This window comes from Lasioglossum baleicum, chromosome 16 (assembly GCF_051020765.1).
Source record: "Lasioglossum baleicum chromosome 16, iyLasBale1, whole genome shotgun sequence".
Classification (NCBI taxonomy): domain Eukaryota; kingdom Metazoa; phylum Arthropoda; class Insecta; order Hymenoptera; family Halictidae; genus Lasioglossum; species Lasioglossum baleicum.
In genome coordinates this window covers 3354660-3380976 of record NC_134944.1, presented here as the reverse complement: position 1 = coordinate 3380976, position 26317 = coordinate 3354660, and the positions used below count along the sequence as shown (strand labels likewise).

Sequence of the window (26317 nt, the reverse complement as noted above, 5' to 3'; positions counted from 1 at the left end):
TAAAAAAAAACGAAACAAATTATTTATTTACAAAATTCATTCAATGAGAGGGCTGAGCCTGTTTTCTTGAACAAATTAAATCGAAACGAGGTTCCAAAGTCGCCAGACAAGTTCGCATTTCATCAAATTTCATCGTCAACTTTTAAAAAGTCTTTCTCGCTTTTTGAACTTGATTTCTGCCAATGCTGAAAATCCAAATTCACAGAACCATGAAGATGCAAAAGGTAGAAGAATTTTAATAGCTTTCGAGCTGTGATTGTAGGATACAAATTTTTGACAAAAAGCCAAAACTCATATTGAACGGTAAAATTTATATCGTTTCTCAAATCAATGAGCTGTACTTTTTCTGTTGTTGTCAAATTTGATGTCTTGCAAATTACAAACTGGTGGATTAACCATTAAAAAGATTTATTTTACTAACCGTTGAGGTAATTACGAATACTATTTCAAAGTTACAAAATCCATGTAATTTTAATTATCTGTCAAAAACCCCCTTGCGACACATTTGACAATCTCTCGTGGCACACAGGTTGAGAAACACTGGTTAAGGTGACGTCTCAATGTCTCAATCGCAGCAGCGAATCCTCGTTCTTAGCCTCAACCAGCCTCAACTAATCAAAGTGAGGAGAGAGTTTTTTTCCCCTCTTCAATGTCGCGCTGTGTTTCGCGAATTGCGCGACGCTATGGAAGGAATAATGTATTGCGTAGATAAGTACTTACCATGGACATAGGAATTATGTCCATGGTACTTACGTATTCACCGTCGCCAGAAAGTGACCGAACCGTCACTCGAGGGGAATACAAGGTACCCCCTCTCTGATGACCAGAGTAATATGTGACATGTTGCGCGTGCGCGATGGAGACATGGAGACGCAACGACTGACATTTCGCAGGTTTTAGGTTATTGCCGCGTATCGTATCGTACCTATTATGTACATGTTCCTAAATACTTAATGAAATGAATCATGTGGGTCGTTCTAAATAGAGACTGTAAACATTCTTTATTATAAATAAAATTAATTGTAACATGTGGGAGTTTCAGTCGTGAAGCGAAGTATGAATGCTTACTATTTATATGTACAATTGAAAAAATCTTGAAATCTGTATGTATGTAGTACTGAGTTACATTCCAGTAAAATCAATAAATCATAATATATTTTAACACTGTTAACCCTCATACGCTCCTCAAAAATAGTTGCATAAAAGAGACTGGGATAATAAATTCACTCATTTTTCTTCTACACGATAAATTGACAAATTATGTTTTATTTGTAACGTTACATTTTAAAGAAATACAACTCACAACATAGACATAAAGGGATCAATAATTACATAGTATGTGAAATAAGTAAATGGGTGAATTTTACGCGGCAATAACCTAAAACCTGCGAAATGTCATGTCATTGTTGCGTCCCCATCGCGCACGCGCAACGTGTCTTCCATTCGCCACACTAAATCCCCGTCGCGCACGCGCAACGTGTCACATATTACTCTGGTCATCAGAGAGGGGGTACATCATTTCACCGTGACTCCCCTCATCTGGCGACACTAATTCAACGTGAAATGAACCAATGAGAAGTTGATCACATGATAAGTCAAGCTGCTATTGTTGTTTGACGAAGTCTGTTGCTATTTTGAATGAACAGTAAGATTGAGTAAGATACAGTATTGTACAGTATACAGTAAATACAGTATACAATATACAGTGTGTTTTCAATATGTATAAGAACCGTTTCATTTCACTGTTCTAGCCTAATCTTGAATTTGGAGGACAATTTGCACAATAAGACTAGTTTTTGTTATATTTAAGAACATTATTCTTATCTTTTTAAAGTAGCAATAATTATAGATTCCATGGCATTTCCACTTAATGATCAAGTTTATATAAAATCCTTCACACCTAGAGAACATCAAGTAAGAATTTTTGAATTACTTATACCGACAGGATAGGAGACAGTCAAATATTCATGTAATATTTTCATTGTTATAGGTAGAATTATTTTATACGGCCAAAGAAAAAAACATAATAATTTGCGTAGGAAAAAATTATGAACAAACCTTCATTGTCATAAAATTAATTCAAGAATTTGCTACAAATAACAGAAGGTAATATTACAGTTTAAATAAGTATTACCTTATAAATCTAAATATTTTATTAGGTTGGAAAAAAGTTCTTGCGGTTTTTAACCGTTAAATTCAAATGCACATATCTCAGCTCAAACAAAACCTTATTAATCAAAATAAAGACCATTGCAATCAATGCACTTTTGCCAACGAGAAACAAGTTTTGTTATTCCGGTTGAATAAAATTCTGGAGTTCTGGAACCGACAAACTTGTTGAATGCCGTTTCAGCATCTCTCTGGGATTTGAAGCCTTTCTTACGCAAGAAGTTGTTGAGGTGCTTGAAAAAGTGGTAATCTCCTTACCAACAAAGTGTTAACAAAACTTGTTTCTCGTTGGCAAAAGTACATTGATTGCATTGGTCTTTATTTTGATGAACACGTTGGTTGCCCCGTCATCCATGCCTGGGTGATGGGTATGCTTCCGTGGGGGCCCCGTCACCCAATAATGGGTGACGCTCTTCTTGTTCGAGTTAATTAAAAATAGGATGTACAACATGAATTCCTGCTTTTCGCTCTGTTTATGTTCCATGTACCGACAGTCGGATTTGAGCCCCACGGGATACTTAGCCGAATTACGCTGGGCGATCAACGTGTTAATTAACCCTCCGATGCCCGACAAGGTCCCTGGGGACCTATGACGTTTTGAACGATGCGGCATTTCAATACGGTTCGTCCGAATAGCCGCAGCCTACGTGACTTTTATAAATGGGATGTCTGGAAGCGATTGCAATCGTCATCGATACGATTCCGTGAAATTTTTCATCATAACTAGACTGCGGATTTTATGCATTTATGACGAAAATGGACACGTACAATTTAAAGCAGTGGACGAATTTTGAAGATTTGAAGACATTAGTGTATTAATTTGAGCTAAATAAGACAATTAAAAGAAGAAAGGAATTTCTATTTGGCTTCTGTGTCTTGCAATCAATGCAATCATTTTTTATTTTGCATAAAGATCCGCAGTCTAATCATAACTGTTGGATTGAAGTCATTTATGGCAAAAACAGTCATTTATGGTGAAAAAGTTGTCGGCCATCGGAGGGTTAAGTTTTGTTTGAGCTGAGATATTTGCAGTTGAATTTAATAGTTAAAAACCACAAGAACTTTCTTTCCAACTTAATAGATATTTGGTATTTCATTAAACACTTTCTAACAATAAATTATCATTGAACTGGTCTAGATTATTAAGCGAAGGAGGAAAACGTTCATTATACATATTAACAGATGTAGAAAAGTATAAAGTGAAAGCGAGTTACATACAGCAATTAACAGACTTAAAAGTATTACTATGCGATACTTGTTCGCCTACGGAATTTTTAGAAAAATATGAAATCTCTCATGTAAGAAATACTATGAATATGTTTTATTAGATTTTCCTTCGCTTTGTCAGATTATTTGTTTTATATAATCATCTTGTTTCAGGTGCTAGTTACAACTTCTAAAGTATGCGCAGAATTATTAGCGGAAAAGAAGATTTTACCGCACGAGATAAATCTAGTCATTGTTGACGAGTGCCATAAGTCTATAGATGATAACAATGTAATATTCATTTTGAAAACGTTTCTAGCCTGTACCACCGTTCCTAGAATAATTGGACTAGCAGTACCGCTGTTTAACTTAACCGAAGAACCTGGAAGATTAGGGCTAGAAATACAAAAGGTAGAAGCTACATTTCAATGTCAAGTTGAAACAGCTAGTGATATATTATCTATATTACGGTAAGTTTAATAGTAAGAAAGTATATAATAATTAGGTACAGCTTGTCAAATCTAGCTGTGCGGTTGACCGAAACTTAGGAATGCGCAGACAAAAACAAAGACCACCCTTGACGAGAGAAGCATGCAACATATGAACGGTAAGGTACACACCTCGTCAAAAGTGCGTACTGTCCATTATTTCTTACAGAAGTAAACATACAAAACAACTGTTTATATGTTTGTGTGAATACACTCGTGTTACTTTACTTTTTAACTAAACTGTCGCCACGTGCATCGTTTGACAGGTGATGATCAGTTCGCCATCGTTGCGAGATTCCGCCTATTTACCATTGCGCAGTGGGGACATTTCCCCTCGCAGGGGACATTCTGCCGCACAGCTAGATTTGACAAGCTGTAATTAATTTTTGACTAAGGGCTTTAAATTAATGAAGCTTAAAAATTTATAGTCGACGTAACAATTGTTGTTTCGCTTGTATTCACATACGCGGATAAGAAATTTTTCATAAAACAACTGCCTTATGGAACTTAAACTAAGATAATTGGGATCAGTACTGCAAGCCTATCAGTATTGCAAAGACATTATTAAAAAATTAATGTTTATCATATTTGAGAATCTTTTTTTATTTATAACTTATAATATATTTCGAGTTAATTGTACTAACTTTGCTTTTTACAGTTACAGTCCTAAGCCTAAAGAATATGTAGTAGAATATTCTGAGAGTGAAAAGGGAGAGTTGCATAATACTATTGAAAATTATATATTACATGTTATTGATTTTCTACGTGATCACCGTCATGACCCGACAGAAATATATAACGAAGAGTTTTATGAAGATATTAAAAAAATACCTAATCCGACAGAGAAACCTATCGAGATGATACAGGATTTTTTGTATGTGTTAGAAACACTTGGACCATGGTGTGCTGATCGTGCTGCACTGGCTCTTCTGATGTTAACAGAAAAATTAAAAGTGAAAACCCCTTACGAAAGGCATTACTTATTATTAAACGTGGTGTCGTCTGTGTTTACAAAAATACGAGCCTTGTGTGACAGTGCATTTGAAACATTATCTGAAAAAGAGAGAATATATAAATATAGTACACCAAAAGTTCATAGACTACTACAGGTCTTAAAAACTTATACTCCCTATTACAACAAGGATGCAGATAATGTTTATAATAAAATGAACAAAGAAAATAATTTTAGAAATTTATCAGTTAATAACAAAGAAAATTCTAAAAATAATATTGGACAATTTAGAAGGTCAGGATGTAATTGGAAAAATAACGACGAAAACCATAAAAGGCCACCTGAATCCCAACGTCACTTGCGTGGAATTACAGATCCTGATTTACTCTGTGGCGTAATTTTTGTGGACAAAGCATTTGTAGCAAAAATACTATTTTATTTATTACACGACATTGCTATACACGATGAACACTTACATTTTTTATCACCACTTTATACTACTGAACGAAATCCAGAAGATATCTACTCGAAAGATGTAGATGTGGAACATAGAAAACAAGAAGAAGTGTTAAAAAGATTCAGAATACATGAATGTAATTTAATGATCTCGACTTCGATTCTGGAAGAAGGTTTGCGATTCTATTTCTATTAGGTAATTTGTCTCCATATCGCATTTACGTGCAGCTTTTAATAATATTTTATTTGTACCAGGTATCGATATTCCCAAATGTAATTTTGTGATGAGATATGATTTTCCAAAAACTTACCAATCTTACGTACAATGCAAAAGTCGAGCGAAAGCTGTGGATGCGTTACATGTAATACTAGTACCAAAAACAACTTCAAAGGAATGTGTGTGGCAATTAGCGCAGTACCACTATGTAGAAAAGGTAATTACTTTATGTAATTTTCCAAAATTTTCCACAGTATGTATATACTTTTATATACAATTTAGGTTTGATATTTTAATTGTTAAATAGGTCAGTTTTCAAATATGATTTACATTTTTCAATGAACAATTGATATGAACGGTTTACTGTAACATCCTACTTTGATTATTCGAATAGCTTAATATACAATATACAGTAGCGGACAAAAGTTTAAGACCTCTCTAAAGAAGACGATAACTTGTTTAATATTGCACTATACAATTTGAACTTTTTTGGGAAGCTAGAGCAATTAGTTTACTAAAGGATGTGAAAAGAAATTTTTTCAAAAATTGCAATTGATCAGAATTGTTGAAAAAATACTAAAAGTTTCTTTTCAAAGAAAAAATTTCTTTTCACATCCTTTAGTAAACTAATTCATCTAGCTTCCCAAAAAACTTCAAATCGTATAGTGCAATATTAAAAAAGTTATCATCTTCTTTAGAGCGGTCTTAAACTTTAGTCCGCTACTGTGTATGTGAAATTATTTCATTCGTTTCGTTCATTTATTACAATGCAATTTTAGTATACGTGCTATTTACAATTTCGTGTGAATGTTTTTGTTATAGACATTATTAATGAAATGTACTAATAATGAGCCTACTGAAGAGGAAGAAAGCAAGGCAGATTTATATGCTGCCATAATACCACATTATAAACCACTTGAAGGAGACGATGTACCTGCAGTGACTTTCAATTCTGCCATATCATTGGTAAACAGGTAGCGCAATATTATAATTGCATGAAGATATATATATATATTTCTAGTATCTCCTGTCCTACTAAAATTTATAAATTTATTTGATGTTATTATTTATTTTATATAGATATTGTGCAAAATTACCTAGTGATACTTTTACGAGGTTGACACCAGAGTGGTCTATCTCAAAAGTTAATGTAGACAACAACACGCCTATGTATACATGTTCGTTGCGGCTCCCTATAAATTCACCGATCAAATATATTATATCGGTAAATAACGTTCGACATTATACACTCCTCAAAAGAATTAAGGGATCACTTGTGCAAAAATTGGTCCCACTTTACGTGATCATAACTCCGTCAAAAATTGCCGTATCGCTATCGTTAAACAATGATTTGAAACTTGAAACATCTAGTTTCAGATGCTTTCAAACCATTGTTTAACGATATCGATACAGCAATTTTTGACGGAGTTATGATCACGTAAAGTGGGGACAATTTTCCGGGTTCGCAGAGGTGATAACTTAATTCTTTTGAGGAGTGTATATACATTGTTGGCATTTTTCCATGTAAGACTATTTATTGAAACTTTAATTTTAGTCGTATCCTATGCCCAATAGGGCTATGGCGAGGCGAATGGCTGCATTACAATTGTGTATCGATTTACATCGAAATAATGAAATAGATGATAATTTACTGCCGATTGGAAAAGAAAACTTTAAAGCTAAACCAGAAGATGCAGAAGTACCTGCTCTTCCAGATGAAAGTAAAGTGGATTTTTCTGAAGCTCGGCCTGGAACAACGAAACGTAGACAATATTATTATAAAAAGGTTTCTTCGCATTAATATTGTTAATCCATAGATTGTAAACTGTAAGCGTGTTTAGAGCCCTACCCTCCAACTGTATAAATCTTTCATGTCTGATGCAGTTTCTAGTGAGTAATAGTTCTTTACAAAAATATGAAAAAATTCACATAGTACCTTGGAACATACTGAATTGATATTATCACAATACTTTTGACAAATAATTTGTTGAAATATTTTATATTATAAATAGTACGAAGCAAAATACGTGAATTTTAAAAATTGTTCGAAATCGTCCGGATACGAATGACTCCCCCTTCACAGTTTAAGAGTTACGATTGGTAGTTCTTTGTTTTGACAATTTTTAATTCTTCATTCTGTGTTTTACATTTTAAGATAAAAATTGTATTTTTCAGACAGCTGAAGCGTTAACGGACTGTAGACCGAAAGCTGGAGTCCCCTCCTATCTATATCACATTAAAATGGTCTTGAGTTGTCCTTTACCTGAAGAACAAAATACTAGGGGTCGACGCATTTATCCTCCCGAAGAATCAGCTATTGGTTTCGGCATTATAACACTGAAAGAAATTCCTAAGGTAATATATAAAATAAAAAATTATTTTCCCTTTTTTAAATATCCTAAGGCTTAAGGGGTCGAAAAAGTTTTAATGGAATTGAATAATAAATGTTCCGTAACATCGTGTCCAATCCGCTTCCGATTTACGATAACAACGTTTCCAAACTGTAAACGAGTTTAATTAATTTGAACTACATATCTAACAGTCATTACATTTTATCAATTTATTTTCATTTTATTTATTTGTTTTTGTTATTGAGCACATATAGTACAAGACAATATTAGGATACTGTTTTCTACAGTTTAACTACTGATAAAACTTGTCTAATTTGATATGTTTATCAAGAATTTCGCTGATCCATACAGATGTAGGATAACTTGGGCTTTATCACAATCATCTTTAACAAATGATCTATCTGACATTTGTGTGAAAGTGCATGCATAATAAGATCCTATTGAACTTTAACACATCTACACTGCCCAAAATTTTTATAAAGCCACCTGATTCTTTGGTGAAAAGTGGCTTTATGGTAATGGCTTTATGGTAATTTCGGGCAGTGTATAAACCTGTTGACAAAAGACATAATGTCTGCTTGTCTGATTTTATGAATACATGTTTCACATCATGAAATAAGGCACTTGCAAATGAAAATTTTGAACCTACTCGTAATTTTATCCATTCACTAAAATTGCAACTTTACCATCTATTATATAAGAATCTTTGGATGCTACAAATCACAGGTTACTTTTCTAAGCAGTATATCCTGACCAACTGTTGATGGAGTCACGAACGTTCCTATCGTTCCAATATAATACATACATAAACTACTTTCCATCATGTAATTACAGTAATGTCCCATTCTACTAATCGTAAGTCCGGCGGAGTAGACCGCTCTATGTCAGTGTTCCGATTGAACCCACCGTTTTTCGCGCATGCACGGCCAGGACAGTAGCGTATTTACAATGACGCAGCAGAGCGGCCAGGACCCTGACGCCTTGAGGCAGTTATATTGGCAGGAATGTACCGAAACAATCTGTTCCGGGCAAAAAAACTTCAGGACGTGTCCTACAAGTTACAAAATATACACAAATACACATGTTATACATTCATTTTTCAGAATCAAATCAGAACTTCCGATATCGTCCAAGATTTTTCGTGCGATGGATGGCCGCTGGTGCTGGTGGCGCTTTCAGCCTCAGTAAAGTAAGATTCTCGATAAAATGGGGTGCCTTGAGCACCCCGCAGAATTTGAAAAGATTTGTATAATTTGATTTTGAAAAATGAATGTATAACATGTGTATTTGTGTACATTTTGTAACTTGTAGGACACGTCCTGAAGTTTTTTTTGTCCGGAACAGATTGTTTCAGTACTTTCGCGCCAATATAACTGTCTCAAGGCGCAGGGCTCCACTCATCGTTACTGTTTTTTCCGCGCAACGCCACCAGCGGCCATCGATCGTACGAAAAATCTTGGACGATATCGGAACCAGATCGGAACACTGCTTCGCCTACCCATTTCAATGGGGGGCATACCTCGCGAGGGGCCAAGAACCTCGAGTTGCCTCGGTCGCCGAGCAGTGTAAACATGCCGCGTAATCCGATACCGGGTTAAAACTTATTTATTTTTCATTATTTTTTTGTGGGACTATCATCAACTTATTTGTGGCATTTTTCTGACTAAAATGGCACTAAACACGATATAATGTCAACTGTATTTGGTGGTTTAATTGACGGTATGGAGTAACTTTAGCACATAGAAAAGGATAGCGAGTGAAAAAGAAAGAGAATAAGCGACTGCGACGATGGGCAAAAATTCAAAACTTATTATATTGTTTAAAATACCAATGCAATGCTAACTTTCTTATGTTCAACTTTTCTCAAGATATTTGTCACATTTTTCTGATAAAAATGAGCTGTTTAAAAACCTCCAACGGGCTGTAGCTCTGTTAATTTGTAAAATTCTAATCTAATTCTTTGAGAACACAATTTTCGAGCTGTCAAATTGTTTATTTATATATTATACATATAAGAGACAATAGTTCAATAATTATCGACAATAACTTAGTGTTTACAATCAAGGGAAACTTGTTAGTGTACTTTACACAACTTTATAACTATAACATATTTAAAATAGATTTTGTGCTTCTATTGCTTATACATATATTATTAATTAATATTTAAATTTTTATTTCAGCTATGCCCTTTTCCAATCTATACTAGATCTGGAGAAGTTCATGTAAAGTTAAAACTCAGTAAAGAAACTGTAGTTTTAAGTGAAGCACAGATCGAGAAAGTTGCTACCTTCCTCAATTATACCTTTACAAATGTATTAAGATTACAACAGTATTTAATGCTTTTTGATCCTAATGCATCTGAAAATTCTTATATGATTGTACCTGTAAAATTAGGTGATTATAAATACTCTCAATAATCAATGATTTTATGTTATACACTTACGTACATAATATCATATTTTTGTAGACAAAGAGTCAAACGTTACTGTAGATTGGGATTTCCTGGAATGTATATACAAAAATCGGAATTCAGTGCCAACAAAGGTTCCAGAAGAGGTTAGAAAAGATTTCAAGTTTGATGCATCCAAATATCATGATGCAGTGATTATGCCCTGGTATAGAAGTCAGGATCAACCTCAGGTACATAATTATCACTTTACGTACTGTAATGAAATATAGTAATAATTTCTGAATTGAAGTAAATAACGTGGTCTTCAGAAACTCTTTAATCTGTAACATAATTATTCATACGACAAAAGGTCGTGATGATTCCTTATTAGATTATCCTAAGAGAACAAGAACTTGTTAAAAATTAAATTGTTTCACTAAAGATTCAAAACGGGCGATTGTAAAGAGACGGTTCTTAGCGTTTTAATGTTTACCAACAAATTTTTGGATACGTAACCTCAAGAAAATTATGTTTTGAAGGTGATAAGCATACGACCTCCATTCTTGTGCAAATACTCTACGCATCTCCGACATAATATGTCGTGCATAAAATGTTGCATCATATTTTCAGGTATACATATTGTTAATCGCATGTCGAATAGTTTCCTTAAGGGTGTCGATCCAGGTATACGTACACGAGGATTGCAAGGGCCCCGTAAATTTCAAATCACGTCTCGCTGATGCACATTTGAGGCCCCTACGTAGTCACAATCGCTAGATAAATGACCAACCTAGCGCGTTTGGTGTCTAAGATGGCCTACTTTTGCGTTTTCGAGGCGTAATTTTCATTATTCGGCAGCATGTAGCGGAGTTCGAGAAGCATTGGGCGGCGGACAGTGCTGCCACTGTCAAGACACATACATTTTCTTAAATATCGAGACATTTACGGTTCTTATAGAAAAAGCATACACCAAGCGCACTTGCGGGGATACATACAATGTCAATGCCACCTTTATTATGTTAAACTATACGTGTTTAAACACATAGTTTGAAATTTACCAAAGTACACCCCTAGACGGAGGGCTGGGTACACCTATAGTTCCGGTATTTTTCGCTAGGAGCGCTAATGTCTGTTTCTCAATATTCAGTCACTGTTTTACCGATATTTTACCGATACAGTGACTGAATCGGTAAAACAGTGACTGAATATTGAGAAACAGACATTAGCGCTCCTAGCTAGAAATGCCATGGAACTGATACTTGTGCCGAAAACCTCCGTTTAGGTGGTACACCTAAGTGGGACACCCTGTATAGTGTATGACATTGTCTTTTGGATGTCTGAAGTTGTTCGACTTATTTGGAGTAGTAGTGTACATGTGTATAACTGTAACACAATTTTTCTTCATTTCAGTATTTCTATGTTGCTGAAATCTGTTCAAATGTCAATCCCAAGTCTTCTTTTCCTGGAGACGGTTACAGTACGTTCGAAGAATATTATCTTAAGAAATATGGTATCCAAATACAAAATGTGGTTCAACCTTTATTGGATGTGGATCATACATCGGCAAGATTAAACTTCTTGACGCCCAGGTAAAAATACATTCAGATATGTATAATAACATGACCTTGAGCTTGATCTGGAGGTAAAACTTTAATTTTTGAAGATCAAGATCATTTCAAGGTCATGCTATTATAAATATCTGAATGCATTTTTCGATCAGTTATACGATGCAATAAAAAAAATGTAGTTATGTATCAAAAAACATCGATGACCTTGATAACTTCGGAAAAAATGATCTTCGGAAAAAAATATTCGTGCCAAATATCCATTGACACCATGCACATTACGTAACAAATATTTCTTGCATCACAATAACCTGAAGAGATATTTAGGTGTTCTTATTTAAACGGACCTCCCTGTATAAGCGCGATGTTACACGTTCTTCAAACGTTACATACTTGTAGATTGCTTAAATAGTTTCCAACTTACGGTAATTGTATCATCTTTACGTATACCAGTGAGTAAAGGAAGATGTATAAATTTGTTAACATTATCTCAGATATGTGAATCGAAAAGGTGTTGCCTTGCCAACCAGCAGCGAAGAGACGAAACGGGCGAAACGGGAAAATCTGGGACAAAAGCAAATCCTTGTTGCTGAATTGTGTGCAATTCACCCTTTTCCAGCTTCGTTGTGGAGGCAAGCAGTTTGTTTGCCATGCATATTGTATAGGATCAACGCTTTATTGTTGGCTGATCAGATACGATGTCAAGTTGCTCAAACCATCAATTTAGGAAGACAGAATTTGGATTCGGGTATGTACAAGATTCAATACACAATCCTATAAATAAATAAATAGGTGCATGGATAGTGACAGGAGATGAAAAACATTTTAGATTTCGAATGGCCGGCGTTAGATTTCGGTTGGAGCTTCGCAGAAGTATTAAAAAAGTCGAAAGAATTTGATAAAAGTAAAAATGCTAAAAATGATACGACACTGCCAAATTCGTTACATAATACTGTTGTCGAGAAAAAATGTGACGATATAACCGAAACTGTGACAGATTCTTCGAATAAGTCTGACGAAGATACTTCGAGTGATAAAACTTGCAAAAATCAATCGGCAGATAAAAATGCAACAGATACCGAATCAGAGATATCAACTAAAGAGAATGAATTTGAAATTGGAACTTGGTCAAACGACATGGCAATGTCTTCGATACAGTTTAAAGCAAACAATTTAAACGAAACTGTTCTAACAAATGACTTCAACTGGAATGGCGTTCGATACGGTTCTCCTGCCTGCGACTCCGATTTTGAAGGATACGAGTCAGATGATATTTATAGCGATGGATTCGTCGATAGTTCGGACGAAAGTGAAGACGACAGTAGAGGATTGCGAATATCTTATATGGGTGGAAATGTCGCAGAAGCTGTCGAGAATGAAAAACAGATATCTAAACAAGAGATTAATAAAAAGATCTTGGATCTACTAGATATCGAGAAAAGAGGAGATGACAGTTTATGGATATATGCAAAAAACAATGAGGACACATTGATTGCAACGTACAGGCAATCTCATTATGAATTTACTAAAATCAGAGAACAGGAAATAAGAGAAAATGAATGTTTTATACCGTCTAATGTGGATGTTGCGATTACAAGGAAAAATGCCATCAATGTATCGTCCGAGGAAATTAGGCAAGATTCGAAACACAAAGCTTATATCGAAAAAATCGTCGAGAGATTCAAAGACGAAATATTAAATAATAATATCAGTTTAAAACCGATCAAAAAGGATTCTAATAAAGCAGATTTCACGCATAATTTGGATAGTAATCTTTTCAGTTTCGACTTTCAGCCTGAATTGAAAGATCATTCTGGTCCAAGACCCAGTTTAATACTGCAAGCCTTAACTATGTCTAATGCAAATGATGGCATTAATTTGGAACGTTTAGAAACGATTGGAGACTCTTTCTTGAAATACGCTATAACTACATACTTGTACTGTACATACGATAATATTCATGAAGGGAAACTTAGTCATTTAAGATCTAAACAGGTATCCTAATTATTGGACAAATATTTATTGTTAATTGCCAATAACACTATCCAACAAAATGCGATTCTTATAGTGTTTTTCGCGCTGATACTGAATCTGTCCTTAATTTTTCTCCTAGACGTAACAGTTTTTGAGAAAATTGAGTTAAAAAAAAACATTTTTCAACTTTGAACAAATATTGTGATGTTATTATAAAAGATATTGTTCTTTACGGCAAAAGATTCTGTAGACTTTCCCGAATACAGTGATATCCGATATTAATACATTATGATTGTTTGAACATGTTTAAACAATGATTAAAGACGGAGAGACGCCACTTTTGCACCAATGTTTGAGGATATTTTTCAATTCATCTCAAAAAATAAGGGTCCAGCGGAAAACCGAACTCCACCACGTGAAAGAGCAGACTTTTATTATATTATAAGAAGAGGGGGGCGTTCCACGGGATACGGCGCGGCGCGGCGAACGCCCGTACTAGTGGTGAGCGCCACTGGCGGCAACTCATATCGGGCGAAGATATTTTGCTTTCTGGTTCGAAAAAAACGTCGACTATGCAAACTCGAAAGGGTGGTTTCCCAAGATAAAAGTCTGCTCTTTCACGTGGTGTATTTCGATTTTCCGCTGGACCCTTATTTTTTGAGATAAATTGAAAAATATCCTCAAAAATTGCTGTAAAAGTGGTGTCTCTCCGTCTTTAATTATTGTTTAAACATGTTTAAACAATCATAATGTATTAATATTGGATATCACTGTATTCGGGAAAGTCTACAGAATCTTTTGCCGTAAAGAACATTTCAATATCTTTTATAATAACATCACAATATTTGTTCAAAGTTGAAAAATATGTCTTTTTTTAAAACTCAACTTTCTCAAAAACTGTACGTCTAGGAAAAAAATTAATAAGAATTATTATAATAAATATAAGAATAAAACTCTATAACAATCGTATAGTGGGAATCGAAATACTTTTTGGCTGTTGGACAGTGTAATTCACATAATTATTTCTGATCGTAACTCTAATAAAATGTTTCAGGTCAGTAATTTAAATTTATACAGATTAGGAAGACAAAAGATGTTAGGAGAAAGTATGATCGCAACAAAGTTTGAACCACACGACAACTGGTTACCTCCTTGTTATTATGTTCCGAAAGAACTTGAACAAGCATTAATTGAATCCGGTATTCCTTCTAGTCTTTGGAATCAAGCTGACATTCCAACTCTACAAACTGTAAATCCTCCGGATATAACTCAACTTGTCAGAGAAACGGAGGAGAAATTAGGCATTATGAAAAGCGAGCTGAATCGTAATGACACCACAAGTCCAAACAATTTAGACAATTTACGTTGCTTTATACCTTACAATTTAATCACGCAACATAGCATTCCCGATAAAAGTATCGCAGATTGTGTGGAGGCATTAATTGGAGCATACTTAATTACATGCGGTCCTAGAGGTGCGTTGCTGTTTATGGCTTGGTTAGGAATTCATGTTCTACCTACAGAAGAAGTCACTATAGTAGAAGACACTGCACCAAAGGAAAGAATTCCTGGCAGTACACCGTACGTAAAAGGAACAGATGAACATGGACAGACAACATGGACGCAGGTAATTCTAACTACGCGTAATCTCTGTTCTCTAAAAATCTTTTCAAAAATCATCCATAACTATATCTAACAATTAAAAGATATAGACAGGGTGTCCCACGCAACTGGAACAGGCTGTACCTCCTAAACGGTCGGGAATAGAGGAAAATGTTATAGGAAAAGGTTTAATGGCATCAAACGGTGCATACTACGCAACTAATTTTATGCACTTTTGTGCATCGGTGCATCAAAAAATGCAACTGCACTTTTTTTAAAATGGAAACCTACATTTTTGACTGCACCAATCAATGCAGTTTGTTGTGCTCTACATAAAAGTACTACATGCTTATGCCCTAAACTTATTCGATAAAAAGTTATCGAAGCTAAAAGTTCACTGAATTATTTCGGCCTCGGCACAGTATGCGGGCACAAGCTGAGGACAGAAAGAAGGCAGCTCGGTCCTTCGCTTAAGAGGGCAGCACGGTCGCACTAACGTGACGGTCGTCGCATAATTTCCCTTGTGTAGTTAACCTAAATGTATAGATTATTTAAAACCTTTCTATATTTAAGTTCGCACAAATTCTCATTGTAAGACTATAAATGAATATATTAGCGAGTAAAGAGTGGACATTCAGAGAAATTTTAGAGGAATATTAACAAATTGTTGAAAGAAATACAGTAAATGCGTACGTGGGTACTCGGTTGACTACACAAGGGATATACATGATCGACATCCGCCATATTAGTACGACCGTGTTGCCCTATTAAACGAAGGACCTATCCCAGGCCGGGCCAGCATAAGGGTGAGCGCATACTAGAGGGTCTCGAGAAGGCCGCGGATCGTTTCGAGAAGGCAGGGGCCTTGGAGGAAGGGAGCAAGGAGTCCATGCGGCAACAAATCTCTAGCAGGTAGACGGAGAGCAAAGCTCCGCGGCCTTCTCGAGACCCTCTAGTATGCGCTCACCCTAAAGCGATACTTCTGCGTCCGAATAAGTATCGCTTTATGTTGGCAGGGTGTGCTGTCCAAAATCGAGCAGATTCCGAGCATCCTGAGCTTCGAGCGCGTTCTGACATCTTAATGCTCGGCATCTGCTGGCATCGTTCGATTGCAGGCTATGCTCGATGTCTGCTCGAGGCAGGCTAACTGGGTATCTAATATAAACCTTAACCAGACTTGGGCTGAATCTATCTCATTGTCAGATCTAATTGTAAGTCAGACTTTTATGTTACTGCGAACTATACAAGTCGGAACCTATTACAGACCTGACTATGTATACGTTTTGTGGCTGAAGAAAAACTGTGCTCACTTCGAAATTGATTAATATCAAAATTAAACGTTACGACGTCATAATTGTCGTCGAACACTGATGAAAACTCTGTTTTGATGATGATGATGAACACTGATCAATAATTGTGAAGTTGTCTCCTACGATATTCGAAAAATATCGCAATGGTTTGAAACGGTCTGGATTCGCTATTTTGCATAAAATTGGTGGCCAAAAATAAGATTAACCGAACATTCTCTCCATACAATACATATATTTGACCTGAAACATATTCTAAATCTGTCTCAAGTCTGAGAAATGCTACACTTATATGTAAGACTGAGTGAAAGAATGTTGTCCTGGACAACACATTTCAGGGTTATCGACATCAGTGAGGTTTTCCCTTTTTCATCCTAATTACCCATAATATTGTAAGACAAGATCTTGCCTGGCATAAAATGTTAAATTAAATATGTAAATGATGCACATTGTTTTGAAAGACCACTCTTTAAAGGGTTTCCTTTTTATAGATTTGTTATGGAACGTTGGAAGAACCTCAGAACCCATTACTTCGACACATTCCTGATCCAGAACAAGAATTGAAATTGATGCTGGACGGCTACCATGACTTAGAGAACAGTATAGGATATAAATTTCGCGATAGTAGTTACCTTTTACAAGCATTTACTCATGCATCATACCAACCCAATAGACTAACAGACTGTTATCAACGTTTAGAATTTCTTGGAGATGCTGTTTTAGGTAATAAAAAGATTTTATTAATTTTATCGTTATGCATGTGTATAGTTTTAATGTTGGGTCATCAAATCTTTCGTCTCTACGGATAGTGTTACGATGTTATCGATTGCAATGTTAACGCAAATACAAAACTTTTTTATTTTTTATTATTTAGTTCCAAAACTTTTACTAACATACTTCTAAGTTTTTTTCTGATTAAAACGAGTCTAAACGCGACATAATTTGGATTTTTTTATTGTTTAAAGTGCAGGGAGGTAAAATGTTTTATACACTGACTACTGGGGCAATTCGAATCTCCAGGAAGCGAGGGACTCCCCAGTAAAACGCGGTGGTATTACTGGGTGTACCCACTAAATAAACTTCGATTCCAGGACTGGGATAATGAGCTGTTTAAAGACCCGAATTCGCTTCTTGGACTCTGATAGGGAGCTATGTAAACACAACAGATCAAAGATCCAGTGCCGCATTCGCTTCCAGGCCCTGCATAGTGGGATGTTGAAACGTTGAAAGACCCGAATTCGCTTCCAGGCCTCGCATTGTGAGCTGTTTGAAGAACCGATCACTGAACAAGACGTTGCGTTGTTAGTTTCATCCACAGTTTCTTCATTTTTAGTTCTACTTGTACGAAACTTTCATCAATAGATTTGTGAGATTTCTCTAGTTAAAAAAGACCAAACTCGACAGTGCTTCAACCGTATTTACCGATATCACAGCGAGTTATTATCACACTTTAAATCAGTAAATATACGTTAGTAAAAGTTACGTAAAAGAAAAATGATAAATTGAAAACTATCCTATTTGCATTGACATTGCAATCGATACGCAGGAGCCTTTTGAACTGTGCCGGCTGCCTCGACGCTCAGTCCCTCTTTGTCGTTTACGCGCTGTCCTTCTCTATGTTCGGCACACGCCAAAGAAAGTACATAGTAGCTAAACGCTTTCTGAGACTCAATATCCCCGAGATTGTCACATCATCCGAAGGAATACTGTATAGGGAAAAGTTTTTCAGAATGTTGATCTTGACAACATGCCAAGGTCATGCTCATCCGAGCTGCCTCCCCTAAACGTAATATTTATCTTAAAAATGATAAAATGTGCGCAAATAATAAGTATAAACGCTTAACTGAGGACAGGTAACGCCCGTTATCGATGAAGACAGTAATCTAGTAATGAATACTGAGAGTGCCACACTGAGAATATCTTCTCAGATACATCGAGAAGATGCGTTCGCTAATAAAATGTACCATTCTAATGTTTCTTAGTGTTCTACTTGTAAAATTGTAAGACGCAAAGATTGAACAAACTCGACAATTAACGCTGGGATGGTCCTATATTAGATATACAGTATTAAATAAAAATTCCTTAGGTATATTCAAGATAATATTTGACCATGTGGGAAAGACATTCTAAAACAGATTAAATAAATATCCAGAAGCTCTGTGGCGAAACTTATGTAAGAGAAGTTGTGTATATGTGTATTCTATGTTTTCATTTATAAGGAGGCTCGACACGGAATTCAGGCTCGATACGGAATTCATAAAGATTCGACACGACGTGTTATTTCGTTGATCGCTCGCAGGGGACTGTCTCTTTTTATTTTTAAACAAAATCACAACGTAAACATTAACAAAACATTAACGCAATCAATAAAAACATATATAACACTTGCAATCAATAAAAACATATATAACACTTGCAATCAATAAAAACATATATAACATGCACACTTACATCATTCTTACACATTTAAATTTGAAATTTCAGATTACTTAATAACAAGACATTTGTATGAAGATGCTCGACAACACTCACCAGGTGCTTTAACAGATTTACGATCAGCTTTAGTTAATAATACTATATTTGCTTCGCTGGCAGTTCGATGTGGATTTCATAAATATTTCCGACATTTGTCTCCTGGTTTAAGTGCTGTTATCAATCGTTTCGTAAGAATTCAAGAAGAGAATGGACATTCCATTAGTGAAGAGGTAACGGTTCTCCGAATCGTATTATTTTTTTCTGAACTATAAACTTGTTTATTTATTTAAACAATATAAAAATTCATATGTTACACCTTTTACTGCGTATAATTTCTTTTAATATATAAACATTTTAGTATTATTTAATTGGAGAAGAAGAATGTGAAGAGGCTGAAGATGTAGAAGTGCCGAAAGCATTAGGTGATGTCTTTGAATCATTAGCTGGTGCAATTTATTTGGATAGCGGTATGTCCTTAGACGCGGTATGGGGCGTTTACTATGCCATCATGAAAAATGAAATTGGTAAGAGATGTTCATATTTTATTTTGACAGATATGTCGGAACAGAGCCAACAGATCAGAATGTGCTAATGTATTTTATCTTTCCAGAGCAATTTAGCACTAATGTTCCTAAATCACCGATTCGTGAATTACTGGAACTGGAGCCTGAAACAGCAAAGTTTGGAACACCTGAGAAACTTGCTGACGGGCGAAGAGTTAGGGTCACAGTAGATGTTTTCGGCAAGGGTTCTTTTAAAGGAATCGGTAGAAATTATAGAATTGCGAAATGTACTGCAGCAAAATGTGCTCTCAGAAAACTAAAAAAGATGCAAAGTTATCCCCGCGAAAAACTATGATAATATGTACATCATTAAAATAAAATAAGTATACAAGAAGTCAGATGAATTTCTTTTAATATGATAGCAACGCACACATATAGTTTTTATGAAGTTGCTTTTATAAATGTACGGTTAGTCTCCATTAACTAACACATGTGGAATTAGGACTACTAACCTGACAACCAAAAATTTCATTTCTGCCGAGCGTCTGCGCGCGCATTAGTGACTTGTTCTGCCGTCCGTGGGCGCAGGGCTTTTGGCTATGGACAGAACGAAGGCAGAATGCTGGCGACTGGACTGGACTGGACCCTGAATCTGCCTTGTTTAAGAGGGCAGCACGGTCGCACTGATGTGGCTAGTGCCCCATGCCGCTATACAGGGCAGCACCGTCGCAGCGAATGTCGTTTTACAGGACAGTACCGCCGGTGAGGGTAGGTAGGTCGCACTAATGTGGCAGATGTCGGCGAACTAAACTTTTATTGTACCAAATATACAGCACTCGTCCTTTTTACTGACAATTCGAAATACCGATTTTTGAATGCAGAATTTTATTTTGCGCAGAGCAAAGAGAGCAAACGAGGGAAACAGCATCCGCCACATCAGTGTGATCGTGCTGCCCTTTTAAACAAAGGCAGATTCGGGATCCAGCTGCCAGCATTCTGGCTTTGTTCTGCCCATGCCCAAAGCCCTGCTCCAACGGATGGCAAAGTAAGGTACAACTGCGCGTACAGACCAAGTCCAAAATTGAGCCACTCCTGCCTTGAGCAGCTCGAAGCGTAGCTTCGGCAGTATTCTGCCAGTTCTCCGCCCTAGGCAGGTTCTGCTCATGGCAGGCCTGGTTGTCTAGGCAGGTACATGTCCAAAATCGAACATTTGGTTCCAAAAACAGGATTCTTCTAAAGAAATTTGGCTCTCGAAAGAAATCTAAATCGTTGTACTGCTGTTATTTGGCTCTTTTGACTAATGAGTTTGCCAACCATTGACCACTGCCCTAGACCAAATACCTAGTAAGCAAAATGCTCGAATTTGGACGGGCAGATTCCGAGTATCCTATGCTTTGAGCAGCTTCGAGCGTCGTTCTGACAACATAATGCCCGCCATCTGCTCGCCAGGCTGTGCTCGATTTCTGCTCGAGGCAGGCCTGGCTGACTGGGTATATGTTATAGAAACGCATAACAAATAAATAAAGCCTCGCACAATAATAGCTTTAATTTAATTTCCATAAATACAAACAAATATCTCATCTAGTATATTAAAACGAACTTTCTTTCATTTCATCCTATACTTACAGTACAATATTATTGTGTTTATAGAGTATAATAATTATATAATATTATACATTTGATATGCACAAGCTATAGATGAAACTATAGATAATTTAGAAACTATATCTGTACTCTGTATTTAAAATGCTAAGAACCAAATTGACTAAAAAACAAAGCTATAGCAGGGTCTTCGCACTCGCATGTAATTAATACGTCCCGAAACTTATCTAAAATTTGTAATATTTGAGATCTACGTATATTTTCTAAATACATAATTTCTTCCAAATGATGCCCTCCGTTAAAATACCCAAGGCGGCACAGTCGATCGAGTAGTTTCCTGTCATCCGAAGGAATATCATAATCTTCTGATTGATAATTATATATACTATTTTCTTTATGAAGATTTAATAATAACTCTTCCTTTATATCGGTTGAAGTTCCCTTCGAAGCATCGTTCAAATTTCTGGTACTACCGCTTTCTGTTATCTCTTTTATGTTATAATTAGATTCGTCCTTTAAATCCTTCAGAAAACAAATCTGTTATTAATGAACATCGGAAATATAGTACGAGGGTAGTCCCAGAAGTACCCGACCTTGACATATAGCTGGCGGTTGTTATTTGAAAACTTACTATAGCCAAAAGTACAATCTTTAGAAAGCTTAAGTTTGAAGTCTGAAGACGCTACGTTGTTTAGTATTTGTTTGATAGCCACCAATAGCATTTAGCGAGAAAGAAAGTGTTGTTCCACCAGGACAATGCACCAGTTCACACATCCGGTATCGCGGTGGCCAAAATCAATGAGTTAAAGTTCGAATTGCTTCCTCACGCACCCTATTCGCCAGATTTAGCTCCCTCAGACTATTTTCTCTTCCCAAACTTGAAAAAATGGCTCGGTGCTAAAAGATTTGCCAACAACGAAGAGGTGGAGTCTGCGATTGATGGCTATTTTGAGGAGCTCGACGGATCTCACTATAAACAGGGTATCGAAGCTATTGAACATCGCTGGGTTTTCCTTTGTTAGGTCGGGTACTTCTGGGACTACCCTCGTATTTCTTACACTTACCAGAGGTATTCGGCCATGCACAGTTGGCATGTACTGCACGTACGTGTGCAATTGGAACAGTAAATGATTTTTTAATAACCATATTATGATTTTTACTAATTGTGTTTGTTGCTGCGATTGATTCAGAGGATTTAATTTTTGACTTATCGATGTCGGCAATGAAAAATCACTAATAACCTACATAAAGAGATAATTAAAATTTGATTTTCTGCTTATACATATAATAAGTTTCCTCATACTGACTTGTAAAAGACATAGTCCTGGAAATTCTTCGGTGAACGCCTCTAGTAATTGGTTTGTGATAATAGCATCTGGTGATACAACATATATATTGCTTTCGCAAAGGGGATAAATTATAGTAGCCTTGGCCCAATAAACTAGATGACCGGTTAATTGGAATACTTGAGTCAGCGTAAGATCAGAATCGGCAGCTAAGGTTTGTAAACTTTTCAACGGACTATACATCTGAATGAGACATTTGAGAGCCGGCGAAGAATCTATAGGAAGTGTGTCCAACAGGTTTAACGGTTCGATAAGTAATAGTAAACCATGATAGGGTCGTAAACTATTTAAACATCTGTAATAGAATTATATACAATAATATCTAATATCTGTTAATATTTTTTCTCTGAAAATCCAGTGTTATACTAGCCTATCTATTATTTCTGGATTAATCACGAATCCTTTTTTATGGAATTGATGCACTTTTTGTGGAAGGCAGAAACGAACTTGAATCCATTTATTGATCATAATATTAATAATTCCAGAAGTGCTGAGGCTATTGAACACAGATTTTAAATCACGTGCGAGCAAACTTTTTTGCAATATTAACTCGTATGGTGATTCGTCGCAATCGCTTTCACCTTCTGATCTAAACATGTGTATATAACAAATTTTTATTATTCATTCTTCGCATTTGCCGTTACTTTAATGAAAAAATATAAAATATATTTAACATTAGGAAGAGGAAATAACAGAAGCAGAAGTAAAAGAACAAATCAGGAAATTAAAAAAGAAGAAAGCAGCAGGGGAAAACGAAATAGAAAATGAAGCCTGGATTTACGGAAACGAGAAAATAGTAAAAAGGATCACAGAAATTTTTAATAAAGTATGGAAAGGAGAAGGACTCCCGGAGAGGTGGAAAGAAGGGGTGATTTCACCGATATTCAAAAAAGGAGATAGAGAAAAGGTGACAAACTACCGGGGAATAACGATCCTAAATACAGCATATAAAATATATGCTATGGTCTTGGAAAAAAGATTAAAAGAGGAATTAGAGAAAAACCACATAATACCAGAAACACAAGCAGGATTCAGGAGTGGAAGGTCGACGATAGATAACATTTTTATTCTGAACTATGTATCCATACAGAAAAAAGGGGGAAAGCTGTATACCTTTTTCGCAGACCTAAGCGCAGCATTTGATAAAGTAGATAGAGTAAAACTCCAAGAGATTATGGAAAGAAAGGAAATAAGTAAGCGCTTGAGGACGAGAATCAGAGAAATTTACAGAGAAACAAGAAATACTATAAAAGTAAACAGAGAACTGTAATCGAAATTCTGGACGACAAAAGGGGTAAGCCAGGGTTGCCCACTGAGCCCAATGTTGTTTACAATTTATGTAGCGGATCTGGAGGAGACTATGAGGAAAAACCAAGCAGGAGTCAGTATATATATTGTTATAGGAATTGTTTATGAATTTTTTGTGGAAACGAAGAGTGGGGAAACAAATACTGGATGGAAGAAAGAGACAGTATGCAGATTATGTAAAGGGGAAGGGAAACGCTGGACCACATGATTAGAGAATGCAAACAGCTGACAAGAGAAATCGTAACGATAAGAGAGATACTAAAGGGAGAAGAAGTAGGAACCGAGTGGATGCATACGGTACTTGAAAAAAGAAGATGGGAAGAAGACCAAGAGGAAGGAGGAAGACTAATTGAAACCGCAATAAGCTAACCCAGACACACATACACACAAACGCATGTAACCCCATTTTGAGGCTGAAAGGCAAAAGATAAATCTATTTACAGCTTGTCAAATCTAGCTGTGCGGTTGACCAAAACTTAGGAATGCGCAGACAAAAACAAAGACCGCACTTGACGAGAGAAGAATGCAACATATGAACGGTAAGATACACACCTCGTCAAAAGTGCGTACTATCCATTATTTCTTACAGCAGTAAACATACAAAACAACTGTTTATATGTTTGTGTGAATACACTTGTGTCACTTTACTTTTTAACTGAACTGTTGCCACGTGCATCGTTTGACAGGTGACGATTAGTTCACCTTTGTTACGAGGTTCCGCCTATTTACCATTGCGCAGTGGGGATATTCAGCCGCACAGCTAGATTTGACCATATACCTGGCCCATATACCTAGTAGCAACTTCATCATGAGTAGACACCATCATTTTTATCTCCCCTGTTAAGAATCCACATCTTTTTTCTTCGTGTCTCAATGCTATGCCTAATCTAAAATCATCAGTCATGTATAAGATTTCTTAAGTTCCAATCGTTTCAGTTTCAGTAAACATAATATATGTTACCAACCTTTTACTTAAATCGTAATAACATTTTACTATGGAATGACTCGCTTGTGCTGGAAGGGCAAACACTATATTAAATAGCATGGAAGAGTTAACTTCTTTTAGTCCACGAGATGGAACAAGAGTTGGATGTCCAACAAACCGAATATCGTTTACTTTCAATTCAAACTTCTGTTCGCACAATTCTGGTTTAACAGCGAATAATGTTGACAACACTTCGTCGGTTACTCCGGTCAAATTTCCATTGCTTACGTTAGACGTTGAGAAAGGTAAAGACTATTAAAAAATGTACATATTTCAGTGTTAAATTATTGTATATGTATATTGATATAGGAATATGTCTATGTACATTTATACTTTGTATTTTTGCATTTATTAAAGAATGAATAAACATTACACTAAATATTAGAACATGTTGTAAAGCTGACCTGCAATGAATCTTCCGCTATAGTTAAAGAATAAGGATTCTTTCTTTTTGTACACTGATTAGAATCTCGTATGTGTTTGGCTATATGCGGATAACGAAACAGGAGTCTATCACCTTTACTATCACTTTTTACAAGAATCGTACTTAATGGATTTATTTCCATAATTCCTTATTGACATAAAGGTTATATTACAGTTCACTGTAACTGTCAAACATAATTTAGCGAAATATATGTTTGAATTTAATTAACAACGAAATATTACTAAGTATGTTCAATATTTCATACGAATGAAAATATCCTTTTTTAACAATAACACCTTAATCACAACAAAGTCCTGTCGGAATCACACAGTTTATGTTTATGCTGTACCGCACTACTTTACACAGAAAATTAGTAACAATTACTAATAGGTGAATTCGTTGAAAAATGAAAGCGTGTTAACAGAATTTCAAACTTCCGACTTTCAGTGCTTTATGGATACATGAATGGGAGATTGTTCCTCAGATATTCAACTAACTCAAGCCAGAAAAATTTTACAATTTATGTAAAATTTAAAAAATTGAATTTTGATCGCTGAAATCGGGCATACAGCCCACTGTGGCGTCGCGCCGCGCCAGAGTTGGGCAGTAATTAATTATATGAGTATTTAATTACATCTTCAATTACATGTGCAAAAGTGGACTATAATTACAATAAGAAAACGGTTAAATGGCCCAAAACATAAAAATTAGTGGTTGAAAAGAACAATTACACTGAAGTACATAATTGTTAGACTCAATTACAATTACTGTAATCGTGTTAAGTAATTGTAATTATTCCTTTCACAATTACTATAATTGTAATTGTGGTCTGCAATTACAATTACTGGTTGAGCCAAAGTAATTGCAATTACCAATTACAATTACATGTAATTGTAATTTGATTTCTGCAATTATAAGTAATTGTAATTGGCAGTTGCAATTACTTGACGCCAAAATGGCACTAAAAAAAAAGTAATTAGACACCTACCCAATGGAAA

At 35.7% G+C, this 26317-nt stretch overlaps 2 protein-coding genes and 2 long non-coding RNA genes across 9 annotated transcripts; 3 read left to right on the top strand and 1 right to left on the bottom strand.

Moving 5' to 3' along the window:
- Nucleotides 1–835: 835 nt before the first annotated feature.
- On the top strand, nucleotides 836–20048 carry Dcr-1 (Endoribonuclease Dcr-1). 6 transcript variants are annotated; one of them, XM_076441349.1, is made up of 21 exons: nucleotides 842–1645; nucleotides 1752–1914; nucleotides 1991–2106; nucleotides 3308–3467; nucleotides 3550–3845; nucleotides 4522–5444; nucleotides 5527–5705; nucleotides 6311–6462; nucleotides 6569–6713; nucleotides 7044–7274; nucleotides 7664–7843; nucleotides 10020–10233; nucleotides 10307–10479; nucleotides 11639–11817; nucleotides 12288–12541; nucleotides 12623–13788; nucleotides 14822–15394; nucleotides 17168–17399; nucleotides 19161–19381; nucleotides 19510–19675; nucleotides 19762–20048. In XM_076441349.1, exons 2-21 carry the CDS (start codon nucleotides 1855–1857, stop codon nucleotides 20007–20009), a joined length of 5868 nt encoding a protein of 1955 aa, XP_076297464.1. In that variant the 5' UTR covers nucleotides 842–1645; nucleotides 1752–1854; the 3' UTR covers nucleotides 20010–20048. The 6 variants fall into 6 exon arrangements, with proteins under 6 accessions (XP_076297465.1, XP_076297466.1, XP_076297464.1 ...); XM_076441348.1 differs by having other exon boundaries at nucleotides 842–1655; XM_076441347.1 differs by having other exon boundaries at nucleotides 842–1914.
- On the top strand, nucleotides 15404–16675 carry LOC143217315 (uncharacterized). The gene is made up of 2 exons (XR_013010781.1): nucleotides 15404–16175; nucleotides 16344–16675. It is a non-coding gene; the product is annotated as an uncharacterized LOC143217315 (long non-coding RNA).
- Nprl3 (GATOR complex protein Nprl3) lies at nucleotides 17766–26127 on the bottom strand. The gene is made up of 7 exons (XM_076441412.1): nucleotides 25300–26127; nucleotides 24876–25147; nucleotides 24702–24797; nucleotides 22973–23191; nucleotides 22564–22897; nucleotides 22321–22497; nucleotides 17766–21778 (listed from the first exon to the last, which is right to left on the bottom strand). The coding sequence occupies exons 1-7, from the start codon at nucleotides 25459–25461 to the stop codon at nucleotides 21404–21406; spliced, it is 1635 nt and encodes a 544-aa protein (XP_076297527.1). The 5' UTR covers nucleotides 25462–26127; the 3' UTR covers nucleotides 17766–21403.
- LOC143217311 (uncharacterized) lies at nucleotides 20203–21388 on the top strand. The gene is made up of 2 exons (XR_013010777.1): nucleotides 20203–20422; nucleotides 20553–21388. It is a non-coding gene; the product is annotated as an uncharacterized LOC143217311 (long non-coding RNA).
- Nucleotides 26128–26317: the final 190 nt, after the last annotated feature.